Below are 23,971 nucleotides of genomic sequence, written 5' to 3' on the forward strand. Positions count from 1 at the left end.
ACTGTCCTGCTTCTTAAAGGAGTAAGAAGCTCACTGTCCCCGAGTTACAACCATAGACTTTCCAAATGCCCAGTAATAAGACACATGTTCTACCTCTGGAAGGTCAAGCCAGGCCCTTCTTTAGTGCCCTCCTCTGGGATCTACTTTCCCACAAGAAAATACACCCCTCACAAAAAACTATCTTGAAAAACTCAAAGAAAGGAGGAGCTTATGGGAGAAACCCCAGGCAAGAAGGAAGAGCATGCTTTTTCAAACCCTCTGACTCCGTCACAGAGGACAAACAGGCACCTCTTGCTGGGCCCAGATGTGATTGGGTTGACAGGCACAGAACTGTTAAGACTTTTTTGTGGTGACTGCCATGGTCCTTGTCACCTCCTGCCCCGCATCCCGTGTACTCACTGGTGACCTGAGGTTTTGTTCCTTCTCACTTGCTCTACCCTTGACTCAGTGACTTCCCTGGACTCTCTGGGCTTGGCGGCTGCCCTCCAGGCCCAGGCCCTGACCTCGTCTGCCCCTTTGACCTATGAGTGTACAAATCTCTCTGTCCCTTTCAGTCTGGCAAACAGGGTTGGAATGTTTTCAAAAGGAATTTTACCAGGAAGCTAAAAAAAAAAAAAAAAAACACCCAAAACAACCCCCACCCCCCACCGCCTCACAAAATCTAGAAAACGAAAAGCAAATACAGAGGAACGGATGTGTATGTGGAACACTGATTCTTCCTCCTGAGATCACAAAAATCTGGCCCAGACTGTTCTGATTAATGTGATTCAGGAAGCCCCCAGTCCCCATGGTCCTGCCTCACTCAGCCTCTCAACTCCCAGTGGCCTCCAAGTAGAGCTGCTGGGTTTGAGGGATGAGTACCTCCTTTTAAGCTCTGCTTCCTGTGGCCCTGTCATGCTCTGTAGCATCCCCTCCACCAACTTGTGGATTCTGCCCCTGACCGAAATTTCCCGCCAAGGGAGGAAGATGCAGGCCTGCCTGCCCTCCAGCGCCTCCTGTGGCTCAGGCCCTGGAAGTCTCTCTGTTCTGTTTTTTTCTTTGAAGGGTGTTCCCAAGCCAACTGTGACAGGTGGTTCTGCCTTTTGTGGAGTTTAGCAACTTTGTCTATTTTAAGAAACCATCTGGGATTGCTGAAAGCAGTTGTCTCCTCAGGATGGGTGAAATCAAGGGGTTAATTTGATCAAGTCAGCCTGCCCTGCTTGCTTTTTGGTTTTTCCCTTTTTCCATGAAGCACAAGGCTTTGGTAGCTGAAGGCCTTGCTGCTGAACGTGAAAACAACCTTCACCGGCTACTTTATGGATAACACTTATAGGTCACCATGAGAATGGCGCTACAGTCATTTTTCAGGAACTTGGGACAGCTCTTGTCCAGCGCAAACCGATCGAGACCACCGACCTTTCAACTAGACCTCTGCAAGTACTCCAGGGGTGGCCTTTTGACATCAGAGGGCCAAAAGCTCCACCCTCAGATCACAACACAACCATTTTCTTTTCTTTCTTTCTTTCTTTTCTTTCTTTCTTTTTTTTTTTTTTTTTTTTGAGACCGAGTCTCTCTCCATCACCCAGGCTGGAGTGCAGTGGCGTAATCTCCGCTCACTGCAAGCTCCACCTGCCAGGTTCGTGCCATTCTCCTGCCTCAGCTTCCTGAGTAGCTGGGACTACAGGCGCCCGCCACCATGCCCGGATAATTTTTTGTATTTCTTTTTTAGTAGAGATGGGGTTTCTACTAACACGGGGACCACCCGTGTTAGCCAGGATGGTCTCAATCTCCTGACCTTGTGATCTGCCTACCGCCACCTCCCAAAGTGCTGGGATTACAGGCGTGAGCCACCGTGCCCAGCCAGCACAACAATTTTCTACACATATATCCTTATGAAATGCCATGAACCCCAACTACACTTGGGCAGAACGAACCTATTACTTAAATTTTCCCCACTCCCAATCACCCTTCCCCATGCCTTAGACTATCCCACTTCCCTCAGCCATAAATATCCCTAAGGCTTATCTTGGGGAGGTGGATTTGAGAGCTGTTCTCCCACGTCCTCACTCAGCAGTCTTGCACATAAATCTTTCCTCTTTTGCAAAACTTCTGTCACAGTGATTGATTCACTGTGCGCAGGCAGACTGGCCCTGGACCTGGCGGTAATATAAGTTGCCGGGACCAGCAGACCCTGAAACTCCCACCCCTGCCCTTCCTATATTCTGCTTAAAATTTGGTGGAAGAACCTCATTCTTCCTTTAATTGCAGAACAGAAATGTGTTCTCCCTGAGTGTCAATGAATGCCTGATCCCTACCTAACGCAGGAAACTCTTACCATCTCTCCAGTTGCTCCCTTAAAAATGGTGCTCCGAGGAATGATCTCACAGAACTCAAGTCTTGACCATTTTATGATATCAAATTTCTTAAGCTCATAGTGACAACAGTACAGGGACGGTGCTTTGGACCTATGGTCTCACACCTCCCTTGCTTCAGCATCCTCCCTAGACCCAGCCTTGAACCCGTTGCTTGGCATGAGGTAGGGCCTCAGTGCCTCAGTGGCTTTCATAATTATTTTCTTTACATGGTAAAGTTGGGAGAGAGTTGAGCTCTTCTCTAGAGGAGGGGCCCAGGTAAGGCTGAGAGGGGGCTCCGAGAAACTCCTTCCTCCACAGCCCTCTCCCAGCAGCCACTGTTGTTCTCCATGAAGGCACCTCTGGCTCCTCTACTTCCTATGATCCAAATGGGTGGGGACAGCAGGAGACTGGGCTGTTCTTCAGGCCAAAGCGACCTGGTAGTGGGAGTGGATGGCACAGAGGAGAAAGCAGTGGCTAGGAGTCAGGTGGAGATGATGTTTTGCCCCCTGAGGGCTCCAGGTCAGCTTTGCTCTAATTTTGTTTTCACTTGTTTTCACAATCCTGGAGGGAGAAGTGTCCAGAGGCTTGGGAAGGTGGACCCCAACTGCGGAGAAACACAGGCCAAGACCCACACACCACAGCCCAGGTCTTGTGGGTGGACAGGAGAAGTGGTTCTGATTCCCGTCTGGGCAGTCTCAGGGACACAGTTCAGGAGTAATCTACAGGAGAAGCTGAAGGACAGTGGAGTTATCTTCCCTGCTCCTTATCTCCCTTCCCCAATGACAGGCTTCCTCCTGGCTTCTTCCCAAAGGCCCTCTGGTCAAGATGGACACATTAGCCAGGAAGACAGACACTCACCACCAGCCTTGGGCACAGGACAGTGGAGCTGACTTCTCTGGGAAGAGATCCGAGAGTCAGGGGACCAGGGAGGCATCCCCCTTCCCAGCAGCTGGGTGTGGTTGACCTCCATGTCTTCCAACCAGTCTGGCCTCCACTCCCACAGGGGCAGGGAGAGGTTGGGGGTCAGGAAGATGTCATCCCTTGGGGAGGGAGGTGATGAGGCATCTGTCAGGGAGGGTAGAGGTGTCTGTGGGGGCTTGACCTTCAGCCCCTAGGGGCCAGTTTAGTACAGGAAGCTTAGGACCAGCTCAGGGCATGTACCCAGCCCTAAACATAACCTAGCCCCAACTCAGCCCATCAGTCCCAGAGGCCACATCCCCAGGGGCTTGATCCATTTTGTTTCTTTAGGGAGAAGTGATTGAACTGTTTCCTCCCAGCCCAGCTCTGGCCTTCTATCTGCACTCTCCTTGCACATCCCCATTCCCTGGGCATTCTTCTTCTGCCATCATGGGCACCTCTGTCCTGGATAATCCTTGCCCTCCCATTTAGCACAATCCTGGTTGTTTTTCTTGGGGGCAAAGGGTAGAGTTAGGGTTAGTAAAATGGAGATGGGGGATCTGATGGTACATGTGGGGAAGGGACACCAAAGCAGCCAGGACCCTGCACTACCTTCTACTGACATGGAGATAAAGGTCCCACTCTGCTGGGAATGTCAGGGGTGAGCCCAGTGGCTCCTCAGCCCCAGCCACTGACAGGGCAGGAGGATGGAATTGGAAGAGGATGGAGCAACCTTTCGTGGAGACTCAAGTCAGGGTAAGAGGGGAGTCCTAGAGGCAGGAAAATGGACCTACAGTTGGCTGCCTTTAGAACTGGACAATTTAGGCCAGGCTCAGCGGTTCACGCCTATAATCCCAACACTTTGGGAAGCTGAGGCGGGCAGATCACTTGAGGTCAGGAGTTCAAAACCAGCCTGGCCAACATGCAACCCCGTCTCTACTGAAAGTACAAAAAAAATTAGCTGGGCGTGGCAGGTGCCTGTAATCCCAGCTACTCGGGAGGCTGAGGCAGGAGAATCTCTTGAACCTGGGAGGCGGAGGTTGCAGTGAGCTCAGATCATGCCACTGCTTGGGCAAAACAAACAAACAAACAAACAAAACAAAACAAAACCAAACAAAAACAAACAAACAAACGAATTGGACAATTTGTCCTTGTTCTGTGGGTGACCTTGAGCAAACTAATAAAACTATCTGACTTAACGTTTCCTCATTGGGATAAGAGGGATAAAGAATATTCCACATAGACTTTCAATATTAAATGTATGCAAAGCACTTATCATAGTACCTGAGATACAATAATCGTTCAATAAAACCAGTTGTTTTAACAATGATGACATTATGATGGTTGTTAGAAAGGCGAGGGGCATGAGTGAGGAGTAAGATGGGGAGACCTCACCTACCTGTGAAGACGCAGTCTGCCTCCCTGGGCTCTAGACCAAAACCAAAGCTATCCACTGCCACTGCCAGGGCCCGGGCAAAGTGGGCATCAGCGAGGAAGGAGCCATCGGAGGAGCTGACAAGGCTGGCTCTGGCGCTGGCAGCATTGTCCTCAGAGGCTGAGCCCCAACCATTGGCTAAGGAGCCCTCGCTGGGGGTGGGGGTGAGGCAGGGCCGAGGTGGGCACAGCAAGACTCCCCCCTCGGACCCCACCCCTCCTCCGGTCCTGTCCATGCCCGTGAACTCTGAGGCTGTTGGGGTGCTGATATACCCATAGGTGGTGGGGGGTGAAGGAGCTCTTGGCATGGGAGAGACGCTGTTCCTAGGGAGAGGCAAAAGGGGAGACAGCAATGGTTTGGGTGGAATGGGGGTTGTAGTAGCAGAAAAGCCCCAGTTGAGGGAGGGCGGAATGGGTGGAGAGGCGCGTGCTCCCGTAGCTTTTCTGTAGTTCTTTGGCTATCTCTCAAGACACTCACCTGGGAGTCTCCTCACCCTCACTGAGTTCCAAACACAGGGCTACCTCCTCAGGGGTCAGCACGCTGTCTTGATCCTCCCCCAGGGATGACAGTGAAGAGCTGGACAGGTGACTGGAAGCTGGGCTGGGGCCAGAGAGGGAAGAGGCCTGAGGGCTAGGGGGACTGCAGGGGCTAAGGATGGGAATGGGGGCTGTTGCCAGCAGGATGGAGGAGGGAGCCTGTGGTGCCACCGGAGGCCTGATCAGGGTGAGAGAGTGACAGCACAGTGGTTAGTACAGCTCTTCAAGTCCTTTCTCCCCTTCCCCAGCCTGTCCAATCCCAGTACACACTCCCCACACCCCCTCTCTCCCAGCCCTGCTTCCGGACCCCATACCCTCTTACTGGGTCTGTTGACTCTGAGTTGGGGGAGTTTCATGAGGAAAGAGGGGTGCTGGAGGGAGAGGACGAGTAACCAGCTCATTTGAGGAGCTGAGGAGTTTCGGTCCCAGGGCCCGCCAAGCAACCAGAGCTTGGGGCACAGCTCCTGGGGAATAGAAGCTTGGTGTGAGAACTGGCATCTCCATCTGCTCTGGAGCTCAGCCTGCCGACCCCCCCACCAGCCCCCTTAGCTACCTGTCCCCTACTCCATCCAACCCTCATCAGCCTCCTCAGGGAAAGGAGGATGAGCCTGTGGGAGGGGCCTGGGCTGGTGAGCCCCTGCACCCCTACACCCTATCTCGCCCCTTCACTTCCATTTCAGGGACCTTCTCTCACCTGGGCTTTGGGAAAGGTTCTTGGAACCTCTATTTCCCAACTCACAGGCCCGGAGCTCCAAGGGTTGGCTGCCCCGGAGCAGTGGGGAACTGTTGACATGCTGCAGCTCTGCAAAGAAAAAGTTGGTGGTTGCGGGGCCCAGGATGGACCTTTCAGATCCCAGCTGCTGTCTCCATCTTCAGTCTTATTCAATTCAGCCTGCAGGACCCGGAACCCAGAGAAAAGAGAGGGAAACCCCCCTGAATCCCTTCCACACCCCCATCTTCATCCAGCAGCTGTGATAGGGTAGAAGGAGCACTAGGCTTGGAGTCAAAAGACCTGCCCAGCTCAGCTGTGTGACCTCAGCGCAGTCCATGTACCTTTCTGAGTCCCAGTTTCATGTGTAAACAACCACTTTGAATGATGGTCTTGACAATTAAGTAAAACAGATTGTGCAAGTTCTTGGCCTTGATAGATACTTTAAAAAACAACTTCCTTTTCCTTGACTGTATTCATTCCAATCTTCCTGATCTCTATATCCTCACATTGCTACTCTCATGAATTTTGGCTCAGTAAGAAAAATACTCCTTCTTTTCTTGGAGAGAATCTATGAATTTCCATTTCTCACATTGCAAGTATCTCACATGGCTCTGGATAGCCCTGCTCTGGGAAACTCGACTGTCTCTCACTTGAAAGGTGGGGTAGACTGTCAGGTTGAGCTGAGTGAGTAAGACAAAAACAGGGATTGACACACAATGTCGGCTGTGACAGGAGACAGTTGGTTAGTAGGAAGAGGAACTTCAGAGTAGGAAAAGGTATTGGTCTTTCCCAGGGAGGCAATGCCCTGCCCATAGCTATTCAATACTTTTTGTTGAATGGAAGAACGAATGCATGGGTGATACCAGAAATGTGGATATAAACACACAGTGGGAAGAATCACCTACAAGATGGAAGCTGTCATCTGGCCCACATGGGCAGTGGAGAGACAGGGCTCTGAGTGAACTTTCACAATGGAGAAGCTGGAAATGAAAGAGACAGCCCCAATTGTGTGCAGTGACCTGTGATCATGCTTCTTGGTCAGGCCAGAATGCAAAAGGGATCTAAGTTTAAGCCAGACAAGAATAGGGTAATAGAGGAAAGAGATTTTTGCAGGACCAGGAACCTGAAGACCATCAAAGGAGAAAAGAAACAGCCTTTAGATTAGTGTCCCATGACCAGAAGCCCAACTAGGAAAGGATTTCCCATCTTGGTGGACCAGGGACTAGGCAGGACACTCAGGGTAGAGCTATCTAGTCAGTCTTGTATCAGAGATCTGGAGGCCACTATGGGCAGCTTCAGAGCAAGGAAGTGAGCCAGGCTTTGGCACTGACCAAGACCCCATTTATGTACTAGTGGCCAGACCTTCTGATCCTTTGGGATGGAAACTCATCAATGACTAGACTCCCTCCATCAAAGTTTCCTTTGGTACTTTGGCTGTTTGGTTTTTGTTGATTTTCTATAGCTTTCATATGACCCAGGTAGTCCTGGGAGCCAACTTCTGGGTTGGTGCGCCAACTCTGCTATCATCAGCTTCGTCTTGTCTAGTGCCTGGCTTCTTGACTAAGCTCAGAAATGTGAGCACAAGTTGGTTGACTGGTTTGAGTGGAAAGGGAAAGAAAACAGCCAGGCCTGGAAAAGGCCACTTTTATCCTAGCCTGTTTCACTTCCTCTAAGGGACCCTGGTAACAAAAGCCATCCTCCTACATTGCTTGGAGTTACTTGGACTTTAGTTTCAATTCTAATTGAATAAACTATACAAGAAAAATGTTATCAAGGTGAAAGGTTGAAACTCATTGGCCAAATTGCAATAAATATTTGTTTGAATAAAATAATGAATGAATGAGGTTATTCAGTGCATGTATCTGGCAAAGTGAGCAGAACTAAGAACCTGTTATGATGGACGAGAGACAGGAGGCTGCAATTGTGAGGATATCAGCACTAGAGAAGAAACCCCAACTAAGGCCAAATAATAAGAAAAAGGAACAAGCAGATAAAGGGGAGTGGGGGGCAATGGGAGAGGCTGCCAGTTTTAGAAGAGGAAGAAACAGCAGTAGAATCAGCTCCATGGCTCTGCAGAAGACCATAGCATGATCTTGCTGCTGCTGAGGTCCTGGGAGGTAGAGGTAGAATATCTAGTGTCCACCAGCCAAGGAGTTGCTGTGGTTGACCTATCCTGGGGACAGTGGTGAGATGGGGCTAGAGTGAGGAGAAACAGGGAGTGAAGTAAACCACAGGCTAGGAAGCTTCATCTCCAAATTGGAACCCTTCTTAAGAACTGGCTGTAGAAGACCACTCACCTCTTTCCAGTAGCATTACTGTTCTATGAGGGGCTATCCATTCCATTAAAGTCGGTGTAGTTCTTCGTGGGAAGGCTGTTTTTCAAATAAGACTATTCAACCTCTTTTTATCTGGTGTTTCATTACCACCAAGGATTTATAATCCAATAGCTCTGAGGCAAAGCTGGTAAGAATGCCAGCTTCACTGATATTTAGAGTCATAAAATTCTGGATATTGAACAAGCTCTTAATTATCTTAATCTATCTTTGTCTTATTAAAAGTTGGATTAAATCCACTTAAAAAAAAAAAGACTTGGCTGTAGAACATTTGTTAGGTCTTACTTATCAGTACAGAAGACTCAAGAAGACAGCAGGTAGAGTGCAGGCCAGTGTTCTGCAGGCCAGAAATAGGAAAAAATACTCAAAGAGAGAATCAGATTTCCTGAGGGAGCTCCAGAGAGACTCAGAATCGCCCTCAGAGGCAGACTATCCTGCCTTCAGGTTTGAGTCCTGTAGCTAATTACTTGCAGAAGTTTGAACTAGTAACTCAATCATTCTGGCCCTCTTCCTGTCTGTAAAATCAGAGAAATAGTAGCCAGCCAATCTATTGTGAGGATTAAATGAAGTAACAGATATAAGTAAAGCACCCAGTATATAGTCATTGATCAAGAAATGGAGGCTATAATTATTTTTGTCTGGAAAGTCAAAGAAGGCAGCTGGGAGTCAGGAGAGAAACCTCTCCAGAAAGGAAATGCCCATTCCTCTCCGAGAAGTGAGTTGGAAGTCGGTGCCCAAGCACACCTGTATATAGTACACCAGGAGATGAACTCATGGGAGCCTGAGGCTTCGTGGCAGCACTGGTCACATTCCTCTAGGCTCTAGCATTACTTGTATGCTAGTCAGCACTTTCGTTAGGCCCTGAACCCTTAGAAGTCAAGGGCTGTATGTGGTGTCTCTTGTGTTCCCCATGTCTGGCATGCAGTGGTCCTTATTAAATGTTTGCTGAGTTGAATTGACTGCAGAATTAGGGCTCACTGCTGGTGTAGCCAAACTGAAACAAGAGGACAGTGCAAAAAGCTGAGGCTATTGCACCCCTAGCTGAGTACTCTGGTGGTAGGAGAAAGAGGTCTTGTGTCCACCTGGAGAGAATGGAAGGAGGGTATGGAGGTTCACCTCACTCCAGGCTTTGAGGTCTCATTCCCATCACATTCCCACTCCTGGGCCCCTCTACCACCAGCTCAGGCTATGTCTATTCTCCCTCTCCTTACCCTGCTTCTTTTTGGCCTTCCAAGCCTCTGTAGGGGCCAGAGACAAGCGTGGAGAAGAGAGTCCCCTGCGGCTGCAGAGGCTGTCTGAGCTGGAACAGGGGCTGGAGAGTCGGGCCAGCTGGGGTGGTAGGCGCCTGACAGCTGGGACCTGGGGACTTGGCCTGGCTGGGGGACTGGAGGGCAGCTCAGCGATGAGGGAGCCATAAAAAGTGCTGGTGTCTGGAAGCAGGGGCACGCCGGGGCTTCGGGAGTCCCAGGAGAGCACTGTGATATAAATGACAGGAGGAATTATGGTGAGCATGTCCCACTCTCCATCCCTGGGATCACTGCCCCCAGCTAGGCCCTTGCCCCCACTGAACATGCTCACAGGAGCGACGACAGTCTAGCGGGTCCCGGGGGTCCGCCCCCAGCCTACTGCTGAGGCTGCTGCTGCTGCTCAAGTCCCGAGAGCCAGAGGTGGAACGCCAAGTGTCTGCCAACCACTGGGAGTCACTGTGATCCATCCTGGGGCAGTGGAGGGAGGGGGTGAGGCCGGGAGAGACAGGGAGAAGTGAGAACCTTATTGGCCAAGACCTCCTGTTCAGAGGGCAGCAGAAGAGGGCAAGGAGTTGGTGGTACCTGCTTTATCCTTACTACTGCTTCTCAGCTTTTCACAGACTCCTTAAGATCTCTGACCCATCCCCCAAACTCAGCACCCTTCTATTCCTGGATGAGGGGAAATCCAAGTCACCCAGAGCTGGGAGGTAGTAATGACAGACAGCTATGTTTGCTGAGGTGAAAAGAAGACCTGAAGACAAATCTGGTTTGACAATCCCTATCTGTCACAGCTTAGCTTGGGTATGTACATCTGTTGTACTTGGGTAAATACATCCTCTCTAAGCCCCAGTTTTCTCATCTGTAAAATGGTAACAATAAGACCTTCTACACTTCAAGGCTGATGGTCTGAGTTTAAATGGGGGAAATCTGAGATTACTCAGCTGGCAGAGCAGGAGCTTGCTCCATGGATGTTGGCCTCTGGCTGCCTGAGTGATCCTTCAAGAACAGGGATCTGAGCAAGGAGTTTCTCTGCATAAGACCTTCAACGGCCCCTCATTTACCACGGTAGAGCCCAGGTACCTAGCATGGCTAACAGGACTCTCCTTGGTCTGGTTTCCAACTCCCTAACTATATCCTTTGCTCTGACCCATCTCTCACCCTATACCCGAGCTAGAACAAATGGTTTGTCTTTCCCTATGGACATATCTGGCTATTACTTGCTGCTTCATTGCTTTTCCCTCCACCCTCTTCTTACTGTCAGGGTACTGTGGAATCTTCTTTCTCCTATGTTTTTCCACATTGACCCCCTCCATGTGTCTTGTACCCACTTCTGCGTGGCCAGTACAGGATTGCACTCATATCCCCTCATGCCTGTCTCTGCCTACACTGAGAGATCCTGGCAGGTGGAGGCTCTTCCAAAAGAATGAATGAACCACAGATCAGAATGGAATCTCCCTCCAGGACAGAGCAGGAGTTCCCAGGGAAGCCAGAGAAAGCTTAGGGCAGAGCAGACAAAGCCAGGAGGTAGCTGAAAGAAAGAAGACAGTGAACTCAGAAAAGGTCAGAACACAACACCAGCCGGCTTGGACCCCTGCTCTGGGCTGAGGACCTGACAGTGAAATGGCAGCTCTAGGCCTGGATGTGCTGGCACACAGTAGGTGCTCAGTAACTTCTGTGGATAGATGCAGACCTGGAGTGGGAAGCCTCCCAGAGGAGATCTAATGAAATAAAGAGCCAAGAAAGCAGACAGAGAGATGAAGCGGTTACTTAGTACAGAACTCAGAGAACGGGAGCAAGAAGGATGTGTTCTCTATCAGCATGATGTCCCAAAACTGCAGACTTGTCCTGGCAGCCAAATACACCGGAAGCAGAAGGGCCTATGGGCAGATCCTGTTTTTGAGAACAGCGGGGAAGAATCTATGATGTAGGCACCGAACAGCCTCTGCTGTAGCTGCGGATGGATTATGATGCAGGCACAATGGCTCAGTGAGAGAATTACTGAGTGCAAAAGCACTACTTGGTAGACCATAGGTGCACACATAAGATGAGACATTCGAGCTGGTTGTCTCATGCTGATTATTCTCCACCTAGCAGGGTTAGGCAGCAGGAGAGGTGGGGTGACAAGAGCCCTGGACTGGGGATTCAGAAGGCCAGTCTCTAGTTGGGCAGCCTTGAGTAAAGTCACTCAAGTTCTATGAGTTTCAGTTTACTGGTCTGTCAAGTGGTGTGATAGGAATAGTAATGACAGAGAAACGAACTCTCAGTTGGAGTTATAGGAGAGATTCATGTACGAGAGTCCCAGACTGCCTGGCAGGTAGACTAGTCCTCCATTCTTCTCTGTTGCAGCTGCACTGTCCCTTGCCACCCTCCCTTACTACAGACCTCCCCCTTCACCTCTCACCTGTGTTTTAGGATGGCGTCCTTACTGGTATATCTGTACAGACCTGGGAGAAGACAGGAGGAAGGCTAAATCCAGAGGCTGAATCACCTGGCCAGAGATCCAAAGCCCCTGCACCAGTCTGACTGGATGCTGAGGAGGCCTGTATATGTGTGGGACCCCTCAGAATCTCACCTGGGCCCAGGTGCACCCCAGCTCGGCGCCGGCGGTGGATACACACAGCGGTGCCCAGAAGCAGCAGCCAGAGCACAACACCGCAGGTGGCAATGACCTCAGGCCGCTTCAAGGTGGCCCTCAGCTGCTCCAGGGTCCAGGGACCATGCTCACTGGGTTCTCGGGTGGCTCGCTCCATGGCCTGCTCTGTATGGGATGCAGAGCTCAGGGGGAGGGGGAGTCGAGGCAGTGAGGGCCTGGCAGGCAAGGGGGAAGAGCTAGAAGTGTGAGGCAGGAGCAGGGAGAGAGGAAGGTGGGATGCAGGCTGAAGGGTAGGGTGGGCCTGTGGGTACTGCCCTCACCTAAAAGGAGGCAGACAGGACTACTGGGTTCTCCAGCTCCAGCACCAGTGACTGCAGCCACTTGCACACAGTAGGAGCCTGGCATGCGGGTGGCGATTTCCAGCTGGGTCTGCTCACCAACCACAGTCCAGTTGGCTGGGGGCAGTGACGTGTTGCCCAGGCTCCAGACCTGAGGCACAAGAAGAGGTGAACAGCTGCCCCAGGCACCATCCCAGAAGCTAAGCCCTTTGTCTGCAGATCAGACTCCAGGGATGTGGTTATTCTGCCCTGCCATCCACTTGGGGAATGCACCCAATTTCCTATTCCCCTCCTATTCTCCCAACCAAGTGAGAGCTACCTCTCTCTAGATGAACAGAAGAAGGGCAAAAGCAATTTGCTAAAATACATGTAACATAGTAGTTTTCAAACAACAGCAGCCTTCCAAGTCACCTGGAGGGCCTGCTAAAGTATAGTTTGACAGGCCCCTCTCTGAGTTTCTGATTTATTAGTCCTGAGAAAAGATCTCAGGGTTTGTGTTCCTAACAAGTTCCTGGGTGAGGCTGATGTTGCTGCTCTAGAAGTCACACTTTGAGCACCACTCCCTTATTCACAGCCTGGTTTGATCTAGTGTGTTTCTTATTCCTGTGGCCTTAGCCCCACTTTCCATGTCTGTACACTGGGGATAATACCCCACGGTGGACTGTGAGGTGAAACGGGATCAGGGAGGTCAAGTGCTTGGCAGGGTCTGGCACAGTGGGTCCTTGCTCAGCAAAAGAAGGTTTTCTTTGCTTCTCTGCCCAGGTGCCTTTCTCAGTGCACAGAGCAAGGGTATGCAGAACTCTAGAGAAAAGAGATGTCCTGGCAGCACTAGGAAGGGCTGTGTCAGTTTGTGGGGGTACCTGGTAGCCACGGATGATGCCATTGTGGTTTTCAGCAGGTGGTGGGACCCAGCTCACAAGGACACTGCCATTGCCAGGTTTTAGGGTCACCTCCTGGGGTGGGGCACTGGGCACTGGAGGGGTGGAAGAGAGGCTATGAGGGGCTCTGAGGGAGAAGACGCTAGGGAAAGGAGCTGGGATGGGGGACACAGAGTCAGAACCCCACCAAGGAGACAAGAAGCCTCTCGAAGCTCTGCTGGCCTGGCCAGGGCAGAAGGGAGTTCCAGAGTAGGACCCATAATCTCCCCCCAAGACTGAAGCAGAACAGTCCAGGGGCCCCCAGATAAGAAGGAGCCAGAGGGCATATTGTTGGGTTCCGAAGGGATCAGGCCCTGACCTTTTTCCGGCAGCCTCAGGAGCAGCACATTGCTGTCAGGGCCTCGAGCCCGGCCGGAGGATGGTCTCACTTTGAACTCATAGTCTTGGCCCCAGTGGAGGCCTCCAAGCTCTGCGCTCTGCCAGCCGGCCAGCAGCTCCTCTGCCCACGGAGCTCCCTGGTCTCCCGGGGCAGTCTGGGTCCTGAACAAGGCCGTGTAAGATTGGGCAGGTGCAGCAGGGCCGCTCACCTGGGAAGGAGTTGCGAGGAAGGGCGAGGGGTCAGAGAACTCAGGAACAGCCCTTTCTTGAGCTCTGGACTGGCTTTCACCCTTAGCACCTGGCCCTTACCTTCCAGCTGAGCCACACAGCCGGTCCAGGCTTGGGGCCCTTTGCGGGGTCCGGGTTCAGCAGTGTCACATTTTCCAGCTGAATTCGCACAGCCAAAAGCTCCACAGGCTCTGTGTAGTCCTGGGGCTCTGCGGGGAGGATGGGGCTGGGCTGGGGCCTACAGGCCGGAGTGACAGAACTGAGGTGTGGAACATCCCTCAGCCAGGGAGGAACCCCAGGGAACCCGAACTCCCAGTCTCCAGGTCTTGAGCATTCCGATTTCTACTCTAGCAGGGGGAACCTCCCACTACATGAGACCCCCAGCACTTTGACCCTGACCCCACATACCTTAACCTCAGCCCAAACCAGAACGTACCACCCTAACTGGAGCCCGCAGCCTGGCCCTGATTTTAGCCGACCCCTGTCCTTACCCTGGATGGACACCCGGGCTGCGCGGCTCTCCCTGTGTCCTGCGCTGTTGGCGGCCACACACATGTAGGCCCCTGCATCACTCTTCTCTGCTCTTGCCATCAGCAGGGCCCCCCCGGACACCTGTCAGGGCCAGGTTCACTGTGAAGTCTCCTACGTGGGGAGGGGCTCTGAGCTGGGGGGAAATTTGAGGTCCCCCTGCTCTCCCCTCCTCAAATTCTACTGGAGGATGCAGGGCTGGAGGGCAGGTCAGTCCCTCAGGGTGTGCCCAGGTCTGCCCAGGCCAGGATGAAGTGTGGGAGAGGGGGCCACACTTACCGTGTGCCTTCCGGGCTGGAGGACCAGGGGTTTCCCATCTTTCCACCATGAGACTGTGGGCTCTGGGTGGCCCCAGGGCGGCCCACATTCCAGAGTTAACTGCTCACCCACCACAGCTACCATGTCCCGAGGCTGGATCTGGAAATCCTCCCGGAGGACTGTGGAGAGGATGGAAGGTGACAGGGAGCAGGGCCCAGGCCTCCTCTCCCTCCCTTATCACTCTTGCCCCCTTCTGCTTTGCCCACCTTCCTGGCCTCCCATTTCGGGCCAGCCCCACCCCAGCTTGCCCTCCCAAGCCTTGCAGCCCGGGCCTCTGCTCTCAGATGTTCCCTTGAACATTCAATTCATATGTCTCCACCCAGGTTTGCCCCACCCTGAAGCTCCCCTCCCAGACCTCACCAGCCACAGAGAGCCGAGCGCCTCTGCTGACTGCTGTGCCCAGCCGGTTGCTGGCCTCACATGTGTAGACACCAAGGTCTGTGGACAGGGCCTGGCCATCGTGGGCATGTCCCCGGGCAGGGGGCTGCAGCAGCAGAAGGGTCCCATCAGGCAGGAGGTGGTGTGGGTCTGGGGGCACCATGCTCAGGGGCTGCCCATTCAGCAGCCAGCGGATGGTGGGAGGTGGCTGGCCCGAGGCTCGGCAGCTCATCCTGGCAGGGCCAGGGCCCTGGAACAGCTGGTCCTGCGGGTGGACTAGGATCTGGGGCGGGGAGTCCTGAGCCATGCCTCCTGGGAGGGAAACGGAGCAGAGCCCAGTCTGATCACCAGCAACACCCCAAATTCCTGGCACCCCCTCATCTGTCTTCTCTTGTGTGCGAGTTTGCCAGATGACCTATACTCTGAACTACTGAAGGCTGCCCCTCAAAGAACGAGCTTGCTGGTAGGAGAGAAGGCCAGTATGAACAGCATCCAGGCCAGGGCTTGCATAGTATGTTCTCTCTCTCTCTCTCTCTCTCTCTCTATCTCTGGCATGTGCGCACACACACAAACACACATACACTTACACACGTTAATCATCATCATCATCGTCATCATCATTCTCATCTCTGGTCCCCCCACTGCAAAAGGGAAGCAAGCAGTCAGCAGGCCTCTTCTGCCCTGAGCAGGCCTTGGATGGAGGGAGCATGGGCCAGGAGAGGGAGAGCAACTCACCCATGATGAGCAGGAGCAGCAGAGGCCGGGAAGCCCGGCCCCCCCCGGAGGCTTTCTCCTCCAGAGCCCATGGCTACTCTCAGCCTTCTGTCCTTGTCCCCAGCACTTTGTCCTGCTGCTCTGAGCTCACAGCGAAGAGGGAAGGAGGGGCGGGGTGGGCTGGTGGTGGTTGTTTGTGACCGAGACTCTGCCCCAGGAGGGAAGCGGCTTTGAGGAAACCGATGCTTCCTGCCTGGCCCTCAGTGCCTTGGAGAACTGGGAGGAGACCAGAGGCGAGAAACTCTCTGACCTCGACCCTTTAGCTGTAACCTCCGACCCTAACTTCAGCGCTCAGCTTTATCTCATGATCTAGTCGGGGATTTCTTACAGGGTATCTTTACACTAACCATAACTCCAATCAGAGCCTTAATCCTCTATTTAAATCTTATCCCTGGATCCCAATCCTTATCCTTTTGCCACCTGCTAGAGAGGAATGAAAACCCCAGGAGTCTCAGGACACAGCAAGAAGCTGAGGACAGAGGGCAGTGGGGCTGCAGGCTGGAGAGGCTGAGTGAAGTGGAGCAGGGGTGGATTGTAACACCCTGGTCCATTTCCCCAGGGGCAGATGAACCAGAAGTTGGAGTAGAGTGGGAGACAGGAAGGACTCAGAGCCTCTGGGACAAGCTGGGAGATTCCCACAGGATGTGTCCATATTCAGCTCAGAGTTGGATGAAATAAGCTTCTGTGGAGACCTTGGGCAAGTCAGTTTCCTTCTCTGTAAAATGGAAATAATAATAGTAGTTCCTACTTTGTGGGATAAAGTAATGATGAAACACATAAAGGATAAAACCACCGGCATCTGGTGCCTGACGCATTAAGAGTGATCCATAAAGCTGAGCCAACATTGTGTATTTGTTTTTAGGCCCATCTTATCACTGAAACTATTGGAGGATCCTCGGCAGGAGTATTTTTCGGGCCCTGGAAAGGCTGTTGGAGTAAAAGACCTTTTAAGAGTCTTTCCAGTCCCAAGAGCCTGTGTCCATGTCTGTAGCAGGCAGGCCTTGCAGCTTTTGAGCCTACAATGTCGGCTCTTGCCTGCTGCCCCCTTTCACCCACAACCTAGACAGAGGCCACACTCCCCTCTCAGATCCCAGCTCGTGTTTACCGGTCTCTTCCTTCCAAATCTGGAATCTCAGCCATTTCCTGGAGCTGTTCCCGGAAGGCCAAGGCCAGGCTCTGGGGCTCAGCGGAAGAGTATCCAGCCTTTGTTCCCAATTGTTCCTGGCTGGCTTCTCTGCAGGGCCCCTAACCCAGCTGACGCCCTCCCTTCCCCCCTCCCCATTCCCATCCTGGCTTCAGTGCCAGCCACAGCTTAACAGCCTGTCAAGTAGAAGGCTCCTTCACTCCTCTTTCCTCTCAAACTCAGACCAAGACTGACAAAGACAGAATCGGAGCAAGGAAACACCATGGTCTCTACAAACTGGGATGTTCGCAGAGGCTAAAGAATAGGCAGAGTGAAAGTCATAGGGTGGCAGAGCTGGAAGGATAGGAATTGGGGCCAGGGAACAGAATGTCACTACCCTTAACACCTCTAATTCTGAAATCCCAGTTTTTGTTCTCTGGACCCAATTCCTATCCCAAATTCTGTGGGTGTGTCCTTACACTAACCATAACTCCAATCAGAGCCTTAATCCTCTATTTAAATCTTATTCCTGGATCCCAATCCTTATCCATTTGCCACCTGCTAGAGAGGAATGAAAACCCCAGGAGTCTCAGGACACAGCAAGAAGCTGAGGACAGAGGGCAGTGGGGCTGCAGGCTGGAGAGGCTGAGTGAAGTGGAGCAGGGGTGGATTGTAACACCCTGGTCCATTTCCCCAGGAGCAGATGAACCAGAAGTTGGAGTAGAGTGGGAGACAGGAAGGACTCAGAGCCTCTGGGACAAGCTGGGAGATTCCCACAGGATGTGTCCATATTCAGCTCAGAGTTGGATGAAATAAGCTTCTGTGGAGACCTTGGGCAAGTCAGTTTCCTTCTCTGTAAAATAGAAATAATAATAGTAGTTCCTACCTTGAGGAATAAAGTAATGAGACACATAAAGCACAGAACCACTGGCATCCAGTGGCTGGCGCATTAAGAGTGATCCACAAAGCTGAGTCAACATTGTGTATTTATTTTGGGGCAGGCAGAATGGAGTCAAGTTTATGGGGTCCAGGATCTGTGAGGGCAGAGTGATGAAGGGGAGATTCATATGGACACTGAAGTCAGCTGAGGATGAGACAGGAAAGGATGTGGTGGGACTGGAGGATTTACTGCACAGAAGGCCAATTTGGGATTTCCCAGGTACAGAGTCTCCAAGACTGTCTGACTCCCTGACTGCCAGCTCCCCAAGAATGTCACTGTCAGCGGTCTGCCTTTAGACTCCTCTGCTTCTACGTTGGACCTGGGGAGACTAATTAAGGCTCGCTAACGCTTTAATGCCAACTAGATTTTACTCCAGTCTTCACAATGCAGAAAGATGGTAGGTTTCCCTCAGGGGAAAATAAGGCAAGTTTCAAAGGAATTCCAATCCATCACTAGCCCTGTCCTCAGCAGGGTGAGAAAGGAGAGGTGAGACAGCCTGTGTGCACCGCAGGGACAGTGCCCCAGAGGCTCCTGCAGCCTGAGGAATGGCCCCTGCCCCACAGACACACGCCCGGTGCCTGGAGATCACCTTCAGCACAGCCTTGCCCTACTCCCAGGTTCTGGAGAGCTAGGTGCTAACACCTGAAGGCGATTGGAGGGGCAGATTCCTCAGTTGTTCCTGCAGGACACTAGAACTTTTTCTCCAGGGCACTCAGAGTGACATGCGGTGGTGGCCGAGGGGACTTCCCAACAGTAGGGTATGTCTGGATGGCTCCCAGAGACTGCCCGGCTCATTTCCAGCAACCCGGCGCATCCGCATCCTCATTGTCTCATTTCCACAAACTGAGGAAGAGCCGACTGCATGAGTCATGGGGATGATGTGGCTTGGTGGGAGCCGCCTCCAATTGCTATTTCAGGGAAGCTCTGTTCTGGGGCTCTGGTGATGTGCAGTCCCGGTGACCAGTTTAAGCAGTGCCTTCCTTCACCCCTAGTTCCAGTGTTTTGTGTTTTCTAACTCCCCCTGCATTGCTTGTAAGAGGGAGAAGAGAGGGGAAGTACCAAGTGCCCTTCTGAGCAAACCTCCAGAGGAAACTTCTCTTCAATCTCCGGCTCCTGGCTTCTTTGGCTTTCTGCTCTGTGATCTCCGAAGATGCAATCTGAGACTCCTGCTGGCCAAGCTGGTGGAGAAAAAGGGATAAACTCAGGTGGGATTTGGAGTCAGTTACACTGAGGTTGAGATCCTGCTTCCACCTCTTATTGGCAGAGAGATCTTGAGTATGTCACATAACCTCTCTGAGTCCCACTTCCCTCATCTGTAAAATGTCTGCATGAGGTTTACAGACAGTAGACATGGAAGTTCTTTGAAAACACTAGAAAGGTGTGAGTTGTCCTTTGAGTGTTCTGGGATCAGCATGCCTGACCAACACAGCCATAGCCAATACCAGCTACCCCTTGATATTCTTCGTGGATTTGAGACTCACACTTTTTGCCTTCTTGTTTTTTCCCCTTCTTTGCTTGAGTCTGCTTGGTCTCAATCTATAAATTCTCATGTTTGTTCCAAGATGCCGACAGCTGGAGGGAAATTGAGTCAAGAGAGAAGACAGTAATGACTTCCTCTTAGCTGGCTGGAAAACTCGCCCTAAGGCCACTTCACTCTACAACTTCTATTCCCTAGTTTCTGGTCCCATCAACATCATGGGTGATTTTAGGTGCCTGGAATCTAAAATCACATTGAATACTCTCAGTCCTACATTTTCACAACTTTCTCGACACCAGTGACTATGGCTCATACTACATTTTCTCAACTTTCTCGACACCAATGACTATGGGTCACACCTAGCTTAAACATTGCCCAGTTGGAGATTTCAAGGAGTGCTGACATCAATATTTAACCATTTTCTCACATGTCCAGGAAGAAGGGGAGATCAGTTACTGTTTTTTGTGTTCACCCTGTCAACATGGTTTTGGCATGTTGTCTAGGCTGGTGTCAAACTCTTGGGTTCAAGCAATCCTCCTGCCTGGTTTTTACTCAGACTATGCTGGCAGTTGATAAGATTGTTCCCACTCAGATTAAGGGTGGGTCTGCCTTTTCCAGTTGACTTGCTCAAATGTTAATCTCTTTCGGTCACACCCTCACAGAAACACCTAGGAATAATACTTTACATCCTTCAATCCAATCAAGTTGACACTCAGTATTAACCATCACAGTGACCTTCTTTGTCTCTTTTTATAGTTTTTGTCTTGAAATCTATTTTGTCTGATATAAGTATAGTTACTCCTGCTCTTTTTTGGTTTCTATTTGCATGGAATATTTTTTCCATCTCTTTATTTTCAGCCTACGTGTGTCTTTATAGATGAAGTATGTTTCTTGAAGGCAAGGAATTGTTGGATCTTATTTTGTAATCTATTCAGCCACTCAACTTCTTTTGTTTGGAGAGTTTAGTTTATTTACATTCAATGTTATCATTGTTAAGTAAGGACTTATTTCTGCCATTTTGTTATTTTTTATTCTGGTTGTTTCATGGTCTTCTTTCTTCTTTTCTTCTTTCCTGTCTTCCTTTTAGTGAAGGTGATTTTCTCTGATGACATGTTTTAATTTATTGCTTTTTGTATTTTGTGTATCTGTTGTATGTTTCTAAATTTGAAGTTACGATGAGGCTTGCAAATAGTATCTTATAACCTATCGTTTTAAACTGATGACAACTTAACAGTGATTGCATAAACAAACTAACAAATAAGTAAAGAGAAACTAATAAAAACTCTGCACTTTAACATCATGCCCCTACTTTTAACTTTTTGTTGTTTCTACTTATATTTTATTGTACTGTCTTTGTCTTAAAAAGTTATAATTATTATTTTTGATCACTTCATCTTTTAGTCTTCCTACTCAAGATATGAGTAGCTTGCACACCATAATTACAGTGCTATGATATCCTGTTTTTTTGTGTACTTACTATTACTATTGAGTTTTGTGCCTTCAGATAATTTCTTATTTTTTATTAATGTCCTTTTCTTTCAGATTAAGGAACTCCCTTTAGCTTTCTTATAGGATAGGTCTGGTGTTGATGAAACCTTTCAGCTTCTGTTTGTCTGGGAAAGTCTTGAATTCCTTCATGTTTGAATAATATGTTCACCAGATATACTATTCTGCAATAAAGTTCTTTTTCCTTTGGCATTTTAAATATATTATGTCACTCTTTCCTGACCTGCAAGGCTTCCACTGGTCTACTACCAGGCATATTGAAGCTCCACTGTATGTGATTTGTTTATTTTCTCTTCCTACTTTTAGAATCCTTTATTATTCATCTTTGGGAGTTTGATTATTGAATGTCTTGAGTTAATGTTATTTGGGTTAAATCTGCTTAGTAACCTTCTTGCACTTGAATATTGATATCTTTCTCTAGGTTTGGGAAGCTCTCTGTTATTATCCCTTTGAATAAACTTTCTACCTTCATCTCTCTATTTCCTCTTCAAGGCCCAAAACTCTTAGATTTTCCCTTTTGAAGTTATTTTCTAAATATCATAGGCATACTTTCATTCTCTTCTATTCTTCTTTCTTTTGTCTCCTATAACTGTGTATTTTCAAATAGCCTGTCTTCAGGCTCACTAATTCTTTCTTCTGCTTGATTAATTCCACTATTAATAGACTCTGATGCATTCTTTAGTATTTCAATTGCAGTTTTTAACTCCAGAATTTCTACTTGATTCTTTTAAATTATTTCAATCTCTTTGTTAAATTTATCTGATAGGATTCTGAATTCCTCTCTGTGTTCTCTTGAAATTTCTTGAGTTTCCTCAAAAGAGCCATTTTGAATTATCTGTCCGAAAGGTCACACGTCTCTCTCTCTCTCTCTCTGGGATTAGTCATTGGTTACTTATTTAGTTCATTTGATGAGGTCATATTTCCTGAACGGTCTTGATGCTTGTGGATGTTCATTGATGTCTGGGCTTGTTTGTACCCTTCCTTCCTGGGAAGGCTTTCTAGGTATTCAAAGGAACTTGGGTGTTGTGATTTAGTTTTTGGTGACTGCAGCTGTATCTGCATTAGGGGGCACCCCACGTCCAGTAACACTGTGGCTCCTGCAGACTTGAAGAGATACCACCCTATGGTCTTAGATAAGATCTAGAAGAATTCTCTGGATTATCAGACATAGACTCTTATTATCTTCCTTTTCTTTCTCCAAAACAGAGTCACTCTCTTTCTCCTCTCTCTCTCTCTCTCTCTCTCTCTACCCCCCTTCTCTCTCTCTCTCTTTGTGTGTGCTGAGCTGCCTGGAGCTAGAAGAAGGGTGACACATGTACCCCTGTGGCCACCACTATGGAGACTGTGCTGGGTCAGACCCAAAGCCAGCACAGCACCAGGTGTCACCAAAGAACTGTGGTAACCACTGTCTGGCTACCAGCTATGTTCGCTCAAGGCCCTAAGGCTCTAGAGTCAGCAGGTGGCAACGCCAACCAGGCTTGTATCCATTACTTCAGGATGCCAAGTTTCCAACAGTCCTGGGCAGGTCCAGGGATGCCATCTGGGAGCCAGGACCTGGGGTGAGAAACTTTAGGAATCTACCTGGTGCTCTATTCTACTGCAGCTGAGCTGGTACCCAAGCCCAAGGCAATGTCTTTCTCATTCTTCCCTCTTCTTTCCTCAAGCAGAGTTGTCTCTCCCCTTGGCCACCACTGCCCCAGGCCCACGGTGAATACTGCCTGGCTACTGCTGATGTTCATTCAAGGATCAAGGGCTCTTGAGTCAGCTTATGAATGCTGCCAAGCACAGGACTCTCCTTTCAAGGCAGTGGACTCAACTATGGTCACCAGGGCAGGTCCAGAAATGCCATCCAAGAGCCAAACCCTGGAATTGGGGACCCTAAGAGCTCACTTGGTTCTCTACGCCACTGAGGCCACACTGGTACCTAAGCTGCAAGACAAAGTCCCCTTTATCCTTCCTTCTACTTTTCTCAAGCAAAAGGAGCCCCTTCCCATAGCCACTGCAGCTGGAAAGGTGCTTGGTGACATCTGAAGTCAACATATCTCTTAGTCTCACCCAAGGCCAATGGCAAGTACTTCCTGCAAATTATTGAGGGTCCCTGGCCTCTAGAGTGAGCAGGTGATGAATGCTGCCGGGACTGGGTCATTGCCTTCAAAGCAATGGGTTTCCTTCTGGCCCAGAGTGTCTAGAAATGTTGTCTGGGAACTAGGGCCTGAAATGGGGGACTCAGGACTCTGTCTTATGCCCTATCCTACTGTGAGCTGACATCCAACTTGCAATACACAGTCCTGTTTACTCTTCCCGCTCCTCTCCTCACGCCACACAAAGGAGTCTCTTTCAAAGCTGCAAGCTGTGATGCCTGGTGTTGGCAGAGGGATGATGCAAGCACTCCCTTGGCTGCACCAGCTGGTGTCTCACTAGATCATATGCCCCCCAAGTCCACTGGCTTCAAGCCCAGCACACCATCAGGAGTTCCCCCTAGAATTGCAGTCCTTGTGACCTAGACAGACTTTTAAAAGTTTCTTTAGGACCCCAGAGCACTTCAACCTATGGTCGTGAATCTTTTTGGAACTCAGGTTCCAACCATTGGGATGTGTAATTCCTTTCTGGCAAGGGCTGGTCTAAATGCTCCCTCCACGGGTGCTGGTTGAGCTCTGCCTGGTGTTGTTTCTTGCTGTGACAGAGCAGCACTGGGTTCCAATGCAAAGCCCCACAATGACTGCACTATTCCTCCTGCAAGTGCAGAGATTCTCTCTCTGTTCCATGCGGCAGCTGCTGGGTGATGAGGGAGGGGTGGTGTCAGCAATTCAAGACTGCCTTTCTTACCTTTATCACCTCTTTCAGTGATATGAAGTTAAAACCAGGTATTGTGATCACTCATTGGATTTTTGGTTGCTATGAGGGTGCTTTTTTTGTGTGGATAGTTGTTCAATCTGGTGTTTTTGCAGGGAAGACAATCAGTGGAGGCTTCTATTCAGCCATTTTGCTTCACCTCCCTTGGTAATCTCACATTTAATGA

General features: G+C 50.2%; 1 protein-coding gene across 1 annotated transcript; it reads right to left on the minus strand.

The window, feature by feature from the left end:
• Positions 1–2,369: 2,369 nt before the first annotated feature.
• On the minus strand, positions 2,370–16,418 carry ROBO4 (roundabout guidance receptor 4). Its single transcript, XM_025356720.1, is given in 19 exon segments — positions 2,370–3,064; positions 3,192–3,398; positions 4,630–4,988; positions 5,143–5,379; positions 5,524–5,665; positions 5,896–6,003; positions 9,458–9,721; positions 9,825–9,961; positions 11,895–11,937; positions 12,066–12,251; positions 12,407–12,575; positions 13,285–13,397; positions 13,661–13,889; positions 13,990–14,117; positions 14,400–14,520; positions 14,716–14,873; positions 15,115–15,444; positions 15,868–15,910; positions 15,912–16,418. Coding segments are annotated over 19 exon segments (3,024 nt in total). The 5' UTR covers positions 15,939–16,418; the 3' UTR covers positions 2,370–3,041.
• Between the last annotated feature and the right edge of the window lie 7,553 nt (positions 16,419–23,971).

Source organism: Theropithecus gelada, chromosome 14, assembly GCF_003255815.1.
Source record: "Theropithecus gelada isolate Dixy chromosome 14, Tgel_1.0, whole genome shotgun sequence".
In the NCBI taxonomy this organism is placed as follows: domain Eukaryota; kingdom Metazoa; phylum Chordata; class Mammalia; order Primates; family Cercopithecidae; genus Theropithecus; species Theropithecus gelada.